Raw genomic sequence first — 19,557 nt, 5'->3', positions numbered from 1 at the left:
TTTTATTTTTTAAATTAGTTTCTGCTTTATAACAAAGTGAATCAGTCATACATATACATCTGTTCCCACATCCCTTCCCTCATGCATCTCCCTCCCTCCCACCCTCCCCATCCCACCCCTCCAGGCGGTCACAAAGCACCGAGCTGATCTCCCTGTGCTCTGCGGCTGCTTCCCACTATCTATCTACCTTACGTTTGGTAGTGTATATATGTCCATGCCTCTCTTTCGCTTTGTCACAGCTTACCCTTCCCCCTCCCCATATCCACAAGTCTATTCTCAAGTAGGTCTGTGTCTTTATTCCCGTTTTACCCCTAGGTTCTTCATGACATTTTTTTTTTAATTCCGTATATATGTGTTAGCATATGGTATTTGTCTTTCTCTTTCTGACTTACTTCACTCTGTATGACAGACTCTAGGTCTATCCACCTCATTACAAATAGCTCAGTTTCGTTTCTTTTTATGGCTGAGTAATATTCCATTGTATATATGTGCCACATCTTCTTTATCCATTCATCCGATGATGGACACTTAGTTTGTTTCCAGCTTCGGGCTATTGTGAATAGAGCTGCAATGAACATTTTGGTACATGTCTCTTTTTGAATTATGGTTTTCTCAGGGTATATGCCTAGTAGTGGGATTGCTGGGTCATATGGTAGTTCTATTTTTAGTTTTTTAAGGAATCTCCATACTGTTCTCCATAGTGGCTGTACCAATTCACATTCCCACCAGCAGTGCAAGAGTGTTCCCTTTTCTCCACACCCTCTCCAGCATTTATTGTTTCTAGATTTCTTGATGATGGCCATTCTGAGTGGTGTGAGATGATATCTCATTGTAGTTTTGATTTGCATTTCTCTAATGATTAATGATGTTGAGCATTCTTTCATGTGTTTGTTGGCAGTCTGTATATCTTCTTTGGAGAAATGCCTATTTAAGTCTTCTGCCCATTTTTGGATTGGGTTGTTTGTTTTTTTGCTATTGAGCTGCACGAGCTGTTTATAAATTTTGGAGATTAATCCTTTGTCAGTTGCTTCATTTGCAAATATTTTCTCCCATTCTGAGGGTTGTCTTTTGGTCTTGTTTATGGTTTCCTTTGCTGTGCAAAAGCTTTGAAGTTTCATTAGGTCCCATTTGTTTATCTTTGTTTTTATTTCCATTTCTCTAGGAGGTGGGTCCAAAAGGATCTTGCTGTGATTTATGTCATAGAGTGTTCTACCTATGTTTTCCTCTAAGAGTTTGATAGTTTCTGGCCTTACATTTAAGTCTTTAATCCATTTTGAGCTTATTTTTGTGTATGGTGCTAGGGAATGATCTAATCTCAAACTTTTACATGTCCCTGTCCAGTTTTCCCAGCACCACTTATTGAAGAGGCTGTCCTTTCTCCACTGTACATTCCTGCCTCCTTTATCAAAGATAAGTTGGCCATATGTGCGTGGGTTTATCTCTGGGCTTTGTATCCTGATCCACTGATCTATCTTTCTGTTTTTCTGCCAGTACCACACTGTCTTGATTACTGTAGCTTTGTAGTATAGTCTGAAGTCAGGGAGCCTGATTCCTCCAGCTCCGTTTTTCATTCTCAAGATTGCTTTGGCTATTCGGGGCCTTTTGTTTTTCCAAACAAATTTTGAAATTTTTTGTTCTAGTTCTGTGAAAAATGCCAGTGGTAGTTTGATAGGGATTGCATTGAATCTGTAGATTGCTTTGGGTAGTAGAGTCATTTTCACAATATTGATTCTTCCAATCCAGGAGCATGGTATATCTCTCCATCTATTTGTATCATCTTTAATTTCTTTCATCAGTGTCTTATAATTTTCTGCATACAGGTCTTTTGTCTCCTTAGGTAGGTTTATTCCTAGATATTTTATTCTTTTTGTTGCAATGGTAAATGGGAGTGTTTTCTTGATTTCATTTTCAGATTTTTCATCATTAGTGTACAGGAATGCCAGAGATTTCTGTACATTAATTTTGTATCCTGCTACTTTACCAAATTCATTGATTAGCTCTAGTAGTTTTCTGGTAGCATCTTTAGGATTCTCTATGTATAGTATCATGTCATCTGCAAACAGTGACAGCTTTACTTCTTCTTTTCCAATTTGGATTCCTTTTATTTCCTTTTCTTCTCTGATTGTTGTGGCTAAAACTTCCAAAACTATGTTGAATAAGAGTGGTGATGGTGGGCAGCCTTGTCTTGTTCCTGATCTTAGTGGAAATGGTTTCAGTTTTTCACCACTGAGGACAATGTTGGCTGTGGGTTTGTCATATATGGCCTTTATTATGTTGAGGAAAGTTCCCTCTATGCCTACTTTCTGCAGGGTTTTTATCATAAATGGGTGTTGAATTTTGTCGAAAGCTTTCTCTGCATCTATTGAGATGATCATATGGTTTTTCTCCTTCAACTTGTTAATATGGTGTATCACATTGATTGATTTGCGTATATTGAAGAATCCTTGCATTCCTGGAATAAACCCCACTTGATCATGGTGTATGATCCTTTTAATGTGCTGTTGGATTCTGTTTGCTAGTATTTTGTTGAGGATTTTTGCATCTATGTTCATCAGTGATATTGGCCTGTAGTTTTCTTTGTGACATCCTTGTCTGGTTTTGGTATCAAGGTGATGGTGGCCTCGTAGAATGAGTTTGGGAGTGTTCCTTCCTCTGATATTGTTTGGAAGAGTTTGAGAAGGATGGGTGTTAGCTCTTCTCTAAATGTTTGATAGAATTCGCCTGTGAAGCCATCTGGTCCTGGGCTTTTGTTTGATGGAAGATTTTTAATCACAGTTTCAATTTCAGTGCTTGTGATTGGTCTATTCATATTTTCTATTTCTTCCTGATTCAGTCTTGGCAGGTTGTGCATTTCTAAGAATTTGTCCATCTCTTCCAGGTTGTCCATTTTATGGGCATAGAGTTGCTTAATCTCTCATGATCGTTTGTATTTCTGCAGTGTCAGTTGTTACTTCTCCTTTTTCATTTCTAATTCTATAGATTTGAGTCTTCTCCCTTCTTTTCTTGATGAGTCTGGCTAATGGTTTATCAATTTTGTTTATCTTCTCAAAGAACCAGCTTTTAGTTTTATTGATCTTTGCTATCGTTTCCTTCATTTCTTTTTCATTTATTTCTGATCTGATTTTTATGATTTCTTTCCTTCTGCTAACTTTGGGATGTTTTTGTTCTTCTTTCTCTAATTGCTTTAGGTGCAAGGTTAGGTTGTTTATTCGAGATGTTTCCTGTTTCTTAAGGTGGGATTGTATTGCTATAAACTTCCCTCTTAGAACTGCTTTTGCTGCATCCCATAGGTTTTGGGTCGTTGTGTCTCCATTGTCATTTGTTTCTAGGTATTTTTTAATTTCCTCTTTGATTTCTTCAGTGATCACTTCGTTATTAAGTAGTGTATTGTTTAGCCTCCATGTGTTTGTATTTTTTACAGCTCTTTTCCTGTAATTGATATCTAGTCTCATAGCATTGTGGTCAGAAAAGATACTTGATACAATTTCAATTTTCTTAAATTTACCAAGGCTTGATTTGTGACCCAAGATATGATCTATCCTGGAGAATGTTCCATGAGCACTTGAGAAAAATGTGTATTCTGTTGTTTTTGGATGGAATGTCCTATAAATATCAATTAAGTCCATCTTGTTTAATGTATCATTTAAAGCTTGTGTTTCCTTATTTATTTTCATTTTGGAAGATCTGTCCATTGGTGAAAGTGGGGTGTTAAAGTCCCCTACTATGATTGTGTTAATGTTGATTTCTCCTTTTATGCCTGTTAGTATTTGCCTTATGTATTGAGGTGCTCCTATGTTGGGTGCATAAATATTTACAATTGTTATATCTTCTTCTTGGATCGATCCCTTGATCATTATGTAGTGTCCTTCTTTGTCTCTTCTAGTAGTCTTTATTTTAAAGTCTATTTTGTCTGATATGAGAATTGCTACTCCAGCTTTCTTTTGGTTTCCATTTGCATGGAATATCTTTTTCCATCCCCTTACTTTCAGTCTGTATGTGTCTCTAGATCTGAAGTGGGTCTCTTGTAGACAGCATATATATGGGTCTTGTTTTTGTATCCATTCAGCCAATCTGTGTCTTTTGGTGGGAGCATTTAGTCCATTTACATTTAAGGTAATTATCGATATGTATGTTCCTATTCCCATTTTCTTAATTGTTTTGGGTTCGTTATTGTAGGTCTTTTCCTTCTGTTGTGTTTCTTGCCTAGAGAAGTTCCTTTAGCATTTGCTGTAAAGCTGGTTTGGTGGTGCTGAACTCTCTCAGCTTTTGCTTGTCTGTAAACGTTTTAATTTCTCCATCAAATCTGAATGAGATCCTTGCTGGGTAGAGTAATCTTGGTTGCAGGTTTTTCTCCTTCATCACTTTAATTATGTCCTGCCACTCCCTTCTGGCTTGTAGAGTTTCTGCTGAGAGATCAGCTGTTATCCTGATGGGGATTCCCTTGTGTGTTATTTGTTGTTTTTGCCTTGCTGCTTTTAATATGATTTCTTTGTGTTTAATTTTTGACAGTTTGATTAATATGTGTCTTGGCGTATTTCTCCTTGGATTTATTCTGTATGGGACTCTCTGTGCCTCCTGGACTTGATTAACTATTTCCTTTCCCATATTAGGGAAGTTTTCAACTATAATCTCTTCAAGTATTTTCTCAGTCCCTTTCTTTTTCTCTTCTTCTTCTGGAACCCCTATAATTCGAATGTTGGTGCGTTTAATGTTGTCCCAGAGGTCTCTGAGACTGTCCTCTGTTCTTTTCATTCTTTTTTCTTTATTTTGCTCTGCAGCAGTTATTTCCACTATTTTGTCTTCCACCTCACTTATCTGTTCTTCTGCCTCAGTTATTCTGCTATTGATCCCATCTAGAGTATTTTTTATTTCATTTATTGTGTTTTTAATCGATGCTTGATTCATCTTTAGTTCTTCTAGGTCCTTGTTAACTGTTTCTTGCATTTTGTCTATTCTATTTCCAAGATTTTGGATCTGGGAAATAGAATCTTGGATCATCTTTACCATCATTATTCTGAATTCTTTTTCAGGTAGACTGCCTATTACCTCTTCATTTGTTAAGTCTGGTGGGTTTTTATCTTGCTCCTTCTCCTGCTGTGTGTTTTTCTGTCTTCTCATTTTGCTTATGTTACTGTGTTGGGGGTCTCCTTTTTGCAGGCTGCAGGTTCGTAGTTCCCGTTGTTTTTGGTGTGTGTCCCAGTGGCTAAGGTTGGTTTAGTGGGTTGTGTAGGCTTCCTGGTGGAGGGGACTAGTGCCTGTGTTCTGGTGGATGAGGCTGGATCTTATCTTTCTGGCGGGCAGGTCCACGTCTGGTGGTGTGTTTTGGGGTGTCTGTGGACTTTTTATGATTTTAGGCCGCCTCTCTGCTAATGGGTGGCGATGTGTTCCTGTCTTGCTAGTTGTTTGGCATAGGGTGTCCAGCACTGTAGCTTGCTGGTCGTTGAGTGAAGCTGGGTGCTGGTGTTGAGATGGAGATCTCTGGAAGATTTTCGCCGTTTGATATTATGTGGAGCTGGGAGGTCTCTTGTGGACCCGTGTCCTGAAGTTGGCTCTCCCACCTCAGAGGCACAGCACTGACTCCTGGCTCCTCAATTTGGGATGATTTGTTGTCTATTCATGTATTCCACAGATGCAGGGTACATCAAGTTGATTGTGGAGCTTTAATCTGCTGCTTCTGAGGCTGCTGGGAGAGGTTTCCCTTTCTCTTCTTTGTTCTCACAGCTCCTGGGTCTCAGCTTTGGATTTGGCCCCGCCTCTGCGTGTTGGTCGCCGGAGGGCGTCTGTTCTTCGCTCAGACAGGACAGGGTTAAAGGAGCAGCCTCTTCGGGGACTCTGGCTCACTCAGGCCGGGCGGGAGGGAGGGGCACGGAGTGCGGGGCGAGCCTGCAGCGGCAGAGTTCGGCGTGACGTTGCACCAGCCCGAGGCGCACCGTGCGTTCTCCCAGGGAAGCCGCCCCTGGATCCCGGGACCCCGGCAGTGGCGGGCTGCACAGGCTCCCGGAAGGGCGGTGTGGACAGTGACCTGCGCTCGCACACAGGCCTCCTGGCGGCGGCAGTAGCAGCCCCAGCGTCCCACGCCCGTCACTGGGCTCCGCGCTTTCAGTCGCGACCCGCGCCCGTCTGTGGAGCCCCTTTAAGCAGCGCTGTGAATCCCCTCTCCTCGCGCACCAGGAAACCAAGAGGGAAGAAAAAGTCTCTTGCCTCTTCGGCAGCTCCAGAGTTTTCCCGGACTCCCTGCCGGCTAGCTGTGGCACATTAGCCCCCTTCAGGCTGAGTTCTCGCCGCCAGCCCCAGTCCTCTCCCTGCGCTCTGACCGAAGCCCGAGCCTCAGCTTCCAGCGCCGCCTGCCCTGGTGGGCGAGCAGACAAGCCTCTCGGGCTGGTGAGTGCCGCTCGGCACCGAACTTCTGTGCGGGAATCTCTCCGCTTTGCCCTACCCAGGTATGTGGGGAGTTTCTTGCCTTTTGGGAGGTCTGGGGTCTTCTGCCAGCGTTCAGTAGGTGTTCTGTAGGAGTTGTTCCACGTGTAGCTGTATCTCTGGTGTATCCGTGGGGAGGACGGTGATCTCCGCGTCTTACTCTTCCGCCGTCTTACCCGGAAGTCTCAAAATCTTTTTTTCCCTTTGATTTCTTCTTGTTCAGGAGTATGTTGTTTAATTTCCACACTTTTGTGAATTTCTAGCTTTTCTCCTATTGCTGATTTCTAGTTTCACACCACTGTGGTCAGAAAATCATCTTAAATTGGTTGAGACTTGTTTTATGATCTAGCACGGGGTCCCCAACCCTTGGTCCATGGACCGGTACCAGTCCACAGCCTGTTAGGAACCAGGCCACACAGCTGGAGGTGAGCGGCAGGTAAGCGAGCAAAGTGTCACCTGCCACTCCCCAGCGCTCGCATTACCGCCTGAATAACCCCCACCCACCATCCGTGGAAGAACTGTCTTCCTTGAAACTGGTCCCTGGTGCCCAAAAGGTTGGGTACTGCTGATCTTATGTATGATCTGTCCTGGAGAATGTTCCATGTGTGCTTGAGACGAATGTGTATTTTCCTCCATTGAATGGAATGCTCTACAGATGTCTATTAAGTTCATTTTGTCTAAAGTGTAGTTCAAGCCCAATACATACTTATTGATCTTCTGTCTGGATGATCTATCCATGTTGAAAGTGGGGTATTAAAGATTCCTACTATTGTTGCATTGCTGTCTACTTCTGCTTTCAGATTTGTTAGTATTTGCTTAATATATTTAGGTGCTCCAATGTTGGATGCATATACATGTACAATTGTTATATTCTCTTGACAAATTGATCCTTTTATCATTAATGATACTATTGATGCAAAACTGCAAAAATCACATCACCTCAACTGTATGAATTGCACTTAAAAAAGACTGAAAGGAAATTTACCAACATAACGATTTAGGCCCTCCTGGTGAGGGGCTTTTGAATTCCTTTCCCGTTTTTTTTTTTTTTTTTTTTTTTTGCCTTTCATGTCCAGATCACAGTGAGTAGGGGTGGTGCACCCAGTCCCTGACCACCTACTTTGCTGTCCATCTTCTTCAAGTCTGAGAGGCAGTCAGAGGTGATCTCCCCACATTTCAAGATCAGAGAAAGATGAGCTAATTCAAAAAGCAAAAGAATTCTGGAAACAGAAACAAAACAGCATTGGGTCAATAGGAGACAACAAGAAACACCCACCTGTGGGTAGAATAAGCCTTCAGCTGTCACTTAGGGGAGGCAGGAATAAAATGGAAGAGAAGAGAAATCCTATGGTGAGGGTCCCTAAGCCCAGCCCCCTCTGGCCCTGACACAGGATTTGGAGGGACTTCCACTGCCTCAGGGCAGGTGCAGGTGCAGCCTGATGAGGGGCTGTGAGCCCTGGGCACCACCATTTGAGCCCTTGGTGGGGGGGGCAGGGGTGACAAAAGACAGACACACATTTCCTTGGGGCCGGCTCTTCCTATCCTGTGACCAGAGCATTCACAGTCACCAATTGCCAATCGTGGTCTTTGTGGAAATCAGCAGGTTGATGCTAAAATGTGCACGGAAATGCAAAGGACCTAGGCTATCCTAAGCAACTCTGAAAAAGAACAAAGTCAGAGGACTAAACTGCCTGATTTTAAGACTTAATATAAAACTGCAGGGATCAAGGCAATGGTTCTGGTGGGAGATGGGTCAGGCTCCTCAGCCTGACACCATCACGTCTTAATGAGGCAGTTCTCTGCTGGGTGGGGACCCGTCCTGCACACGGTGGAGTGTTTAGCAGCACCCCTGGTCACCAGCAACAGTGGCCACCAGCAGCGTCCCCAGACATGCCAGCCTCCCTTGGGGATAAGCCAACACCTCGCTGCTCTTTCCGAGGCAGGCATCACAACCTGACTGTGGCCAGACCACACGGACTGCACTTGGTCAGCTCCTCTCAGGCCCGCAGTCTCACCCCCGCCCCCTTCTAGTGACCGTGACCCAGCTTCCGCCCACTCACAAGGAATGTGTCCAAGCCAGAGGAGCCCCGGCAGTGCTAACCCTTGCCTTCACCTGGTATGAAAACTGAAGAGTGCCCTGTGCTGACAGTGGTCACGGGACCCCCAGGGGAGGTAAACCCTCAGTCCCACTTGGTAGTCAGGTGCCATTTTTAGCTCTGGCCCCTTTAAGTCCTCCTTTAAGTCTCCTGTGCCCCTTTTGGTGGCTCGGAGCACAGCTGCGGATGCCTCTGGATTGTCATCCGCGGACGGTTCCTGCCTGTGTGTCAGTCCCCACAATGAACTTCCTAACTGCACTTTACAGAGCTGCCTGCTTCACTTTTCAGTCTCAAAGACGCTCTCAGCCAGGAGAATATTATCCAACATCTCCGCCTCCCGACACCCACCCCGGAAGCAAGCAGCCTGTCTGCTGTAACAGGCACCCTCCCTTCTCCCTTCACTGGGGTGGGTGCGGGTCCCTGCCCTCCACCCCGACCCATGCAGCCCAGACCTCCAAGGGCCCTGGTGGGGCCTCCAGACCCACAGCCCCTCTGACCTCCCCGAGCTCTGGCCACCTGGGCCTGTTGTGCAGGGAAGAAGGGAGAACCCACAAAGGGAGCCATCACTGATTTTCAGTGCTTTTTTGGTCTTAACCTCACAGAACTTTTATTTCTACCCAGAATTCCAGATACAGAAGCTCAGGTGGGGAGGGGTCAGCGGGCCCCTCACAGATGGCTGGAGCCTCGGGGCTGAGGAAGGACCTGACCCCACAGACAGCATCTCCAAGCGGCGGAGCCTGTGACCCTGGCCAGCAGGGGCCACGCCCCTGCCAGGCCTGGGGAGCAGCTGGGCTGAGCACCCGGGAAGCTGCATCACAAGCCACCAGCCAGCCTCTTAGCCACCACACAGTAAACTGGCAACCGTGAAGCCACAGACCCACGGGCGGGGCGGAGAGGGGGCGTGTGGCGGGCGTGGGCACAGAAGCCCAGGGCGGGCGCGGGGGGCCAGGGGCAGGGGCGCAGCTGGCTCCGTGCGGGCCACACGCCGGGGCTCCTGGGGGAGCCGGGTCAGCGCCCACCGACTGGGCTGCTGGGCCAGGAGGGTGGGGACTCCCTGACGGGTCTAAATGGAGCCTGGTCCAGGATGGTGGGGGATGAACGTCAGCTCAAATTATTCTTATTTTAAATAAAACACAGCTGGGGACTTGCCTGGTGGCGCAGTGGTTAGGAATCTGCCTGCCAATGCAGGGGACACAGGTTCGAGCCCTGGTCCAGGAAGATCCCACATGCCACGGAGCAACTAAGCCCGTGCGCCACAGCTACTGAGGCCCGCACGCCTAGAGCCCAGGCTCCGCGACAAGAGGAGCCACTGCAATGAGAAGCCCACGCGCAGCAACGAAGACCCAATGCAGCCAAAAATAAATGAATAAATAAAATAAAAAATAAAACACATCTGTACATTGTTTTAAAAGACCTAAAAGGTAAACATACTGACACAATGGATAATTATACTGGAATTGGAGGGCTCAAATTTTGAAACAGAAAAAGCTTTTGCAAGTCCTTAGTAAAATGATTTACAACCTACTTTTAAAAAACTGGGCAAAAGAAATCATTGGAAAATTAATGAGAGAAAAAAAAATGTCCGTAAATATATGAAAAGAAGTTCCACTTCGCCAGCAGGGAGCGGATCTGCAGTGGAGTCAGTGCAGTCCCAGGCAGCGGGGCAGGTGTCCTGGTGTCATGCGGTCCCCTCTGTCCCCAGGGTCCCCCCTCTGGAACTCGCGGAGCCCCTCAGGGAGGCTGTGCCCAGGGACGAGACGAGCAGGACCTGCTCCGAGTTAGAACAACTTAGAGAACCTGGTGAAAGAGCTGAACTGGGGGTACATTCCAGACTTTTCTTTCAGCCTCTGGCTCAACTACCAGTTCCCAGGAATCCGATCCAGGACTGAGCTCTGAGCAGTGCTCCCAGGACTCAGGGAGCAGAGAACTGACAACTGAAATGCTCAGGGAGAGGCATGTTCTCCTGCGGCTGAACTGTTAGGCGTCTATTCAGAAGGTGTAAGATGTGTAATAACTAGAAAAGCACTTGTGATTAGAAGTCGAATTTGACTTTAAAAAAGTATGGTGTGAAGTTTCATACCCCAAGTGCTGCCAAACAGTACAAACCTCAGGACCAAAAAAGACTACACAGTAATACACTAAAACCTCCACCACAACGGTTGGCACTTGCTCGGGTAATTATGGTTACGTTTTCCTTTCCCCACATTTTCCTATAGTTATGAAATGCTGTACATAGATGTGAAACTGGAAAAACAGAAACACTTACTTCTCCTCTCTGATTGAAGGAAAGTGCTGGTGATTGTAATAACTTAAACATTTATAGGTATCCTCCAGAATTGTGTTGGTATCTTCAGATAAATCATTTTTATCCAGTTTTCTAGAATATAGATCGATTTAATCAAATATTAAATAACCAAAAGAATCCTGTCAGATTTCTTTAAATTATCCTTAAAAAATCTGAAGTCCATGAACCTGTGTCCTCACTGAACAGAAGGCCTAAGGTAACACCTTCTCCTTCTCCTTCTCCTGATGACCTCTCACACCCCTCCGCCCTCACTGCCAGCCCAGGCTCTATCTTCCTCCATCACTAAGGACGGACCCCGAGGACACCGTGCACAGGCCCTGCACCCAGAACGAGTCCCACACCAAGAGCCCACCGAAAGGGGGGCTTGGCCCTTCCCATCTGCCCAGATCCAGCCCAGACAAGCACCCGCCTCCCTCTGGACAGCTGTCCTCCCCACTCACACCGGGATCTCCTCACCACACACACCAGGTTCTCGACCATCCTATCTCCCTCTCGCCACCACAGCAGGTCTCTACCTGGGTACGATCTCTCCCATGCATTCTCACCCAGTCCCATGAGGGTTTCACCCACAACTACCCTCTTTTTGTTCAAGCTCACGGTCAGGTCTCAAGCTGCCTTTGGCAGGGGGCCAATGAAGCATCTGACACGGCTGCCGTCCCTCTCTTCTAACACCACCCTCCTCACTGCTGAGGACCTGCGCTCACTCTGGCATCCTCCCCGGAGCCTCTCAGTAAAGGGAGGCAAGGCCGAGCCCGCCAGCCAGCCTCACCGTCCCTGCACATGTGCCCCCCACCCCGGCACAGAGACTAGTCGGCGCCTATCCCCCTTCCCAAGGCACTTACGCTTTTAGCATATTAATCTGGAAAGTGACAGACAGGCTAATAGAACTTCTCTTTTCTTCCTTTAACTGAAGCTCATCCATTAATTCATGTCGGACCTGTTATAAGATGAAAACAGAATACTAACAGAGACTTAAGCAAATAATTAGGGAAAGGCCAGATATTTTGTTTAGCTATTATTTTACAAATATTCCTCCTTTAAAAGTAAAATTTCGTAATTCACAATTATTTTCTCATTTATTATGCTTTATGTTTAGTTTCTCGTATATAATTTAAGTTGATTCCTATATATAAAATTAATAGGTGATGAATGCTCTTTACACACTGTTGCCGTAATTACTTAAATTACTAATTTTCTGCTAACTTTTTAAAAAATTCAGTGCTGTTAAAAAGGAAATATTCAGTCACAACAAAGGAAAAGATTTTGTTTTGTTCTGTTCATGCTCGTACATATGTATGTATGTTTTTGTATCTCTCAGTGGATGGTCTTGGCTGTTTTTTATACATAGTTTCCTGAACAATGGCTTAAGAAAATGACTTCTTTCTACAGTTTTGAATATTCCAACTTACCATAGGAGCAAATATTTGTCGATATTTCTGTGGCGCATTAGCCTTGATGAATGGTGCTGCAGTGGCACAAAACTTCGCGGCCTCCTCGTTTTTTCCAGCTTGTAGATAACACTCCAGAAGCTCCCTGGATAATACAAAAATAGTCCATATTAAACCTGGATGAAGTCATTTTCTGCTGCAAACATCTAATAACCCGGTTATTATATTTTTATGTTTTACAAATTTCAGAAAGATGCAGGGATTGGCCAGCTCCTTACCCCACGGCCAGTATGGGGCTCACTGGGCTGGGGCCGGGGCTGGAAAGCTCGGCCACTGCCTGCAAAGGGAAAGGGGACTGTTTGGCTGTGATTACCGAGGACTCAAACAACGGTGTTTTACAGAATGAGCATAGCTTTACTTATTTTCTGTTAAAGCCTCCCCAAATAGCTGTAAAGCAGGCGACGAATGCCTGCACACTCTGGATTCCAACTTCAGGGCCGACCCTCTGCGCCCCCCAGTGGCATCCACAAAATCACTGGCCACAAACAATGCCACCCAAATACAGGAAAGTGTCACCGAGCGCCTTTCAGCCCGCCTGGCCGGCTGGGGACCACTTGCTGACATCCACGCAGGGCTGTCTGTCCCTGGGGTTATGCGCTCAGGGCAAGCTTCCCTAAGTGGGGCCACCTGGATGCATGAGCATTCTGGCCAAGCTGTATGTTGCTAGCATGTCTACTAGACTCACAACTTATTTATTTTCAAAACCATGAGCCAGGACTATGACGCAGGCTCCCACTTCCTGGGTTCTGAGTAGAAGCACTTGTCCTGTGGTAACACCTGTCTGATCAGGACACCGTGATGCCATCTGCAGAGTTTAGAAACATGTGCAGACAAGACACGCAAAACCTGATTCTAACTTCGGGCTAGAGGGCACTGCCAGGGCTGCGATGTGAAATGTGGCCACCAGGAGAGGGGGGAGGGGAAGGCCAGCGTCTGCCAGGTGTCTGGGGACTCACAGCGTCAGCTCTGCCGGCCAGTCCTTGTCCTCCTCCTCAGTCTGAGTCAACACGCTCACGATTTGGGAGAGGCTGGGGATCAGGTGGTGATGATACCCAGGCTTGAGAAATGGCCTCACCATTTGCCAGTAGAGGACCGACGCGTTATACACCAGGAAGTAATACCTGGGGCACAAGAAGAGGGTGGGTGAGGCTCACCCAGAGCCAGTCCATCCTGAGCCCCTTCCAGTCCGTCCTGAGCTCCTTCCCAGGGCCTCTGTCTCTGGCAGGTGCAGCAGCCCTGCCCGAGCCGCCCTGGCCTGGCTGCCAGATGCACATGTGGGGTGGATGCAGCATCCTCCCAGAGGCAGCCACGTGCCCTGCTCAGCCGAGTAGTTGGCTCCAGTTCAGACCCCGCCACAGGCTCCTGGGTCCAGACCAGAGATCCCACCTCTCTTTCGGCCATTCTGAAAAGTGATCAGCTCCCCATAAAAGTACCCAATGAGGAAGGCCTCCTTTGGCTTTCAAGGGATAGACAAGAATGGGCAAGTGCAGGGGGCATCAAGGAAGGCTGCCTGGAGGAATCAGCCAGGAGAGCAGTACAGGGAAAGCGGCTTGGGTGGGGTCCCTGTGCGAGCGGATGAAGTGCACGGTGGGTGAGGAGGAGTGCTGGGGAGGGAGGAGGGCACCCTGAGAAGCTGGGCTTTTCCCTGAGGGCTGCAGGAGCCCCCAAAAGGACCCGAGTGAGGGAATCCAGGCGCCTCTCTGGAGGGGCCACCTCTGCCTTGCAGGACCCAGGTACCTGGCGGTGCTGGTCGTCTGATGGACGGGTGCTGCCGATGACCGCTGTGCCCCAGAGGAGGGAGGGCCAGGCCCAGCAGGAAGACAAGGCTGCCTGCTCCTTCATGGGGTCTACTCAGACCCCTCATCCACCAGCCCCCGAGGTTCCTGGTTTCCCCCAGGCAGTCTGCACGTCCCCCCAAGACCCCTGGAGTGCAGCATTGGCCAGGCCCCTCCCCAAGGGTGCCCAAAGCTTGGGCTCCAGGGCTCCGGGGCATGGTCCCCCTGAAACACCCACTGTCCTTAGAACCTCTGGCTCAAGGCTGGGCCTTGCCATCCAGATGTCCCCTCTGAGGAAGGGTCTGCGGGGCTGGGCCCTGTATCCCCAGCCCCTACGACAGGGGCTGGCCAGAGGAGGCCATCCACAGCAGACACTGGGAGAAGGAATGAATGAACCTAGGGTTTATACTTAAATGTGCTTTAAACGTTGTGTCCTGTTTAAATGGGCTGTATCAATACCAGTTTGTATGCAAACTTAACAATTTCAATAATATTTAAGCAGTAATTAAGTAGAAAACTGTGCTGGAGTTTCAGGGGAATCACCCCTCCAGACACGAAGCCGTGGGCCAGGCGACCTGACAGGGGCAACACAGGCTGGTGGGGGCAGGGCAGGGAGGGAGCCCAGATGCCAACCCCCCAGAGAGGACCAGAAAGGGAGGTGCCTGGGGACTGGTCAAAGGCGAGCTTCCCACAGAGAAAGCAGGCAAAAGGCATCTGCAGGTCATAGAGACCTTTGCACAGGGAAGAGGATGCAGCTAAAGGGTCGAGTGGGCATGCGGCCCAGCTCCAACGCTAGAGACGTGAGCCCACAGCCACAGATGCAGTAAAACACGAACAAAACAAGACAAAAACCCCGGCGTCCAAACAGACAGAACCACCTGGTAAGTTCTGGTTCTAAAGCTTGTACACACTCAGTTAGAAACGGCCGATCTGTCATGCTCACCTTGGTTCTCCTTTCGCAAAGTTGATTGCCTTCATATACTGAGTCACGCAATTTTCAAATTCCTCCTAAACAGCATAAAGAATGCACTATTCGATCAAATTTGCTACTGGAACATCAATCACTGGTCACCGTCACTCCCCTGACCATTAAGCCTCTGAAGACGGCCGGCCCCCAGGGTGTGAACGGGGGCAGTGGACGCCTGAGCTTCTGCTCTCAGGAGCTCCGCCCCCTCCCTGGAAGCCTGGAAGTCCACCCCCCACCCCACCCTGTGCCCCACCTGTGCTGCAGGCATGACCAGGCACGGGGGACACAAAGGGCAGAGGTCAAAGACACAAGCCAGACCCCTCAGGGAAAAGTACAGATGGGAAATGCGGCACCTCACTTCACTGAAGCAGAATCTGGTCACCCTCCCAACAAAGCCGGTTTAAGGTGAGTCTGGAGGTGGGGGAATTTTAACTGCGGCGCTACAAGCCGTGGAACTTTGAGGAGAATGAAAGCAAACTCTCACGGGAAAAATACAGTAGGACAATTATATATTCATTTCAGAACGGCAAACTAGCTAAGGCTGCGCTTCACCTCGCCAAGACACTCAAGGTTGTACACACCAAGGCTTCATGATCCAAAAGGACAATAAAGAAAATCGGGAGGAACCAGCACGCAGGGCTGGCGGGGACGCTGGGACAGGGCCCGGAATCGCCTCTCACCATGTTTTCGGTGGACTTGGGAGCACACAGCTGGGCCCTGCACAGGTGCGCTCGGCCCAGAAACTGGGTGACCGGCCCCTTCACCTTGAAGTACATCCGGATGCAGTCCTCGCTCACCTCGGGCTGTCCCATCTGCGCAAGAACACAGACCCCTCCACAAGAGGTTCACAGAGGGGGCGGCCCAGTGGACCACCCACCAGGGGCCGCCGCTTCCCGCTTCTAGTACAAACCAAGAAATCGGGGTCCCCTGAAGGCGCCTCCCTAGGACCCCTGGGATTAATCACCTTCAGGGCCTGTTCTGCACACAAAACAAACAGGTCGGGGCTGAAGCTTTCTGTGGGGTCAAACTCTGATTTCCCCAGGTTGGCGGACTTGATCAACTGATAAGCCCTCTTCAGGGACGCAGCATCTATCAGGACAGGAGTTGAGGCAGATTTGGTCATCACGCAGCCACTGCACCACCAAGCAGCAGTGGGGACGGTCAGGAGGCCCGGGACAGGGCTGGGGTCGGGCAGGCAACCCCGTGCTGGCCCCCGCGCTGGCCCGGTCCTCTCCGGGGGAAGGAGCCCAGCAGCGAGATGCCCCGAGCTCAGCCCTCCGGGCCCCGCAACAGCTCTGCGGCTCCGGCTTCAGGAGCAGCGTGAGGTGAATAAGCCTTGAGGAACGGTTAGGAAGGACGAACGGCTTCCTTTTAAAAAGGCGCCTTAGTTTGCCCAAGTCAGACAAATCCTCGAAGTGCTGGCTTCAAGGGGTCACTGGATCAACAGGGTGAGGACAGCCTCCCCAGGAGTGAGGGTCTCGGCGGGTCCCGAGTTCTCCCCGGGGGGGGCGGTGGGGGGCGGTGACCGGCGGGTCCCGGGGTCTCCCCAGGGGCGGGTTCCGGTTCCCCCCCCCACCCACCCTGCTGGCTCTCGGCGCGGGCCAGCTCCTGTCTTATGACCGGATCCATGGCGCCGGCGTCCGAGGTGCCCGTTGCGCAACGCCCGAGGGCTTTCTCTCCGCGGCCCAGGGGTTGCCTAGCGACAGAGAAGGGCGCGGGACCTACGGGTCGGCGGCGGGGCCAGACTTGTCCGGAGGCGAACCGCTCCGGCGCCCACCCGGTGAGCGCGCCTCCAGCCCCTCGGAGAGGACGTGAGGGCGAGGTGCCCCCGCCTGACCGGGGTCGCGTCCTCGCAGGCGGGTCCGCAGGCTCTGCCCCGCCTCCCGCCCCTGCTCACCCCCGTAGTGGGGCTGCCCAGCGCAGCTGCCCCGGGTTCCGATCAGGGTCCCTGCCGGTCCAGGATGCCCAGGGTTCGGGCCCTGACCCTCTGCTGAAACCACCTCGCAGTCTCCCAGAAAGCGGTCCTGTGTTCCTTAGCTCATTCATTCATGTATCCTGCAAATAGTTAATTGCCCCCTGCCACTGGCCGGGGCTGAGCTGGGCCTGAAAAGGCAGCCGGGTGGACGGCCGCCCCCGTGGGGAGAGGACATCACACCCGCACAGAGTTACTGTGCGCCCGGGGCGCCGCCAGGGGAAGCTCGGGAGCCAGGCCACTTGTAGAGGGGTGTGGTCCCGAGGGGGCTGTTGGGGAGAGTGCCCCAAGCTCAGGGCAGTTGAGCTGAGGTCTGAAAGAGGGGCCAGGTGCTGGACAGAGAAGGAAGGGGAGAGGATGTCCAAGGAGTAGCGTTTGCCAAGGCCTGGGGAGGGGCGTGGCGCGTGGGGCACTGCAGTGCGGTTGGGGGGTGGGGGCAGGAGAGCACGGTTCTCCTTCCTACTGCTTTAAGCGGTGTGCGTGGGTCTGAGCATGTTCCGTGGGCGCCAGGTGAAGACTGGGTGATGGACGTGGTGCCAGGGAGGGCCAGGGGACCCTTGACTTCGGGACTACACACCTGGAGGTGGATGGGGGCACGGGCCAGCCTGGGGAGCTCTGGGAAAGGGCGGGTGGTGTGGGGCTCAGGAGGACGTCGGGCCTTCTGTCTGGGACGTGTGGATCGGGTGCTCAGAGCCGACATTTGTGGGAGGTGTCTTAGCTGGGAGGAGAGGACCGGGGCTGGAGGCTCAGGCCTGTGAGCAGGTGTGCAGAGGTGATGGCGTGTGGGTGAGATTGCAGAGGGGGAGCGGGACGGGGCGGGAAGTGCTGGAGGCAGCCCTTGAGACCCCTGGGCCGTGGGCAGGAAGAGGTGCAGGGGAGACTGGAGAGGTGGACGGGAGGCCTGTGCAGGGCTGGCTCCACAAACCAAGGGAAGGGGGAGAGAGGGATCAGCCAGGTCAAATGTGGCCCAGACAGTGGTGAGGTGAGCACTGGGAAGTCACTGTCGGGTTTAACAGCACCCAGGGGAGGAGGTCGGTGACTCAGGAATAGCTACATCTCTAATTGGGGGGGGGGGCGGGTGTTGGAGGAGGTGGAAGAGTGAGCGAGGGAGAGGAGGCAGAGGGAAAGACTTGGGTCCATAATTCTTGAAGAAGTCTGGCGCATAGTGGGGAGGAAAGAGACGGGGGGAGATGAGGTAGGGCCTCTGGTGTCTGGGGAGGTGACTTAGTAAAGGTAAAAGACAATGAAGCACTTTTCAAGTTGATGGGCTTTTATTCGTAAACAAAGTGATCATGGATGTAAAAAATCCTGTGGCATCTACAAAACTACTACAACTACTACTAAGTGAACTTGACGAGGAGCAGGATACAGTGTATCCGTGGGTGTCAACTGTATCTGTGTATCTGACAACCAACAGAGAAGGGCAGAAACGTACCATTTAAAATAGCATCAAAACCAACTACCTTGGGATACATTTAACAAAAGGTGTGTTAGTACTGTTCCACTGAAAACTACAACACCTTGCTGTGGGAAACTCCAGGAGACCCCCGTGAATGGAGAGGATTGCCGAGCTCGTGAACTGGAGCTTATCTGTGACATGTCCTTCTCCCCAGGCTGATCTTTCTACTCAACGAAATCTCAGTCAGAATCCCAGAAGTGCTTTTCTGGAAATGGACAGCTGATTCTAAAATTTATATGGAAACCCAAAGGCCTAGAATGGCCAAGATAGCCTTGAGGAAGAAGGACAAAGTTGGGGGACTCAAACTCCTGGATTTCAAGACCTACTCTAAAGCCGCGGTGTTTCAGACAGTGTGGTGTTGGTGAAAGACAGATGAATAGACCAATAGAACAGAATAAATAGTTCTGAACCAGACCCACATGGATTCGGTCCATTGCTTTTGCCAGATGTGCCACTTCAAGGGGGAACAGGAAAGTCTTCGCAACAAGTGATGCCAGAACAAGTGAGCAGTGAATTGCCTGGAACCTGCATCACACCATGGACAGAACTAATTTGAGATGGACCATAGGTAGACTTTAAAAGTAAAATTTAAGTGCGTACAGCTTCTTGAGTAAAACAAAATACTTCACCACCCTGGAGCAGACAACAGTTTCTTAGGTAGGGAATAAAAAATGGCATCAAAGGAAAAGAAAGAAAGTTGTCCTCATCCAAAGTGAAGCCTCTGCTCTTCGAAAGGCACTGCTAAGAAGATGAAAAGGCAAACTACAGGTTGGTTGAAAATAATCACAGTGAACATCTAACAAAGGACATGTATCCAGGTTATAGAAAGAAAGCAGTTCAATAATAAAAAGACAACACAAATTTTAAAAGACGGATATAAACTTGAATAGAGTCTCAAAAATACAAGATATTTGAATATCCAATAAGCACGTGAAAAGGTGCTCAACATCGTTGGTAATCAGAGAAATACAAATGACAAATTTTCAAAAAGAGATGTCACCATAGACCCACTAGAACGGTTACAATGGAAACAGCCGGCAAAGGTGGATGTTGGGATTCTTCTGCACTGCTTGTGGGGATATGAAATGTGCTATCACTGGAAAATGATGTTTTTAATA

General features: G+C 49.3%; 1 protein-coding gene across 1 annotated transcript in view; it reads right to left on the bottom strand.

Moving 5' to 3' along the window:
• Nucleotides 1–16,658, bottom strand: part of CFAP46 (cilia and flagella associated protein 46) — a 95,927-nt gene extending 79,269 nt beyond the window's left edge. Inside the window, exons 1-9 of the mRNA XM_081249549.1 lie at nucleotides 16,589–16,658; nucleotides 15,973–16,097; nucleotides 15,689–15,820; nucleotides 14,985–15,049; nucleotides 13,223–13,387; nucleotides 12,228–12,351; nucleotides 11,661–11,755; nucleotides 10,780–10,890; nucleotides 7,538–7,637 (exon numbers count right to left, since the gene is read on the bottom strand). Coding sequence (XP_081105675.1) covers nucleotides 7,538–7,637; nucleotides 10,780–10,890; nucleotides 11,661–11,755; nucleotides 12,228–12,351; nucleotides 13,223–13,387; nucleotides 14,985–15,049; nucleotides 15,689–15,820; nucleotides 15,973–16,097; nucleotides 16,589–16,637 — 966 coding nt within the window. The 5' untranslated portion in view covers nucleotides 16,638–16,658. The remainder of the gene's footprint in view (nucleotides 1–7,537; nucleotides 7,638–10,779; nucleotides 10,891–11,660; nucleotides 11,756–12,227; nucleotides 12,352–13,222; nucleotides 13,388–14,984; nucleotides 15,050–15,688; nucleotides 15,821–15,972; nucleotides 16,098–16,588) is intronic.
• Between the last annotated feature and the right edge of the window lie 2,899 nt (nucleotides 16,659–19,557).

Source organism: Mesoplodon bidens (assembly GCF_964165515.1).
Source record: "Mesoplodon bidens genome assembly, chromosome: 1".
NCBI lineage: Eukaryota > Metazoa > Chordata > Mammalia > Artiodactyla > Ziphiidae > Mesoplodon > Mesoplodon bidens.
The sequence above is the reverse complement of the archived record's forward strand: the minus strand, read 5'-3'. Positions and strand labels throughout refer to the sequence as shown.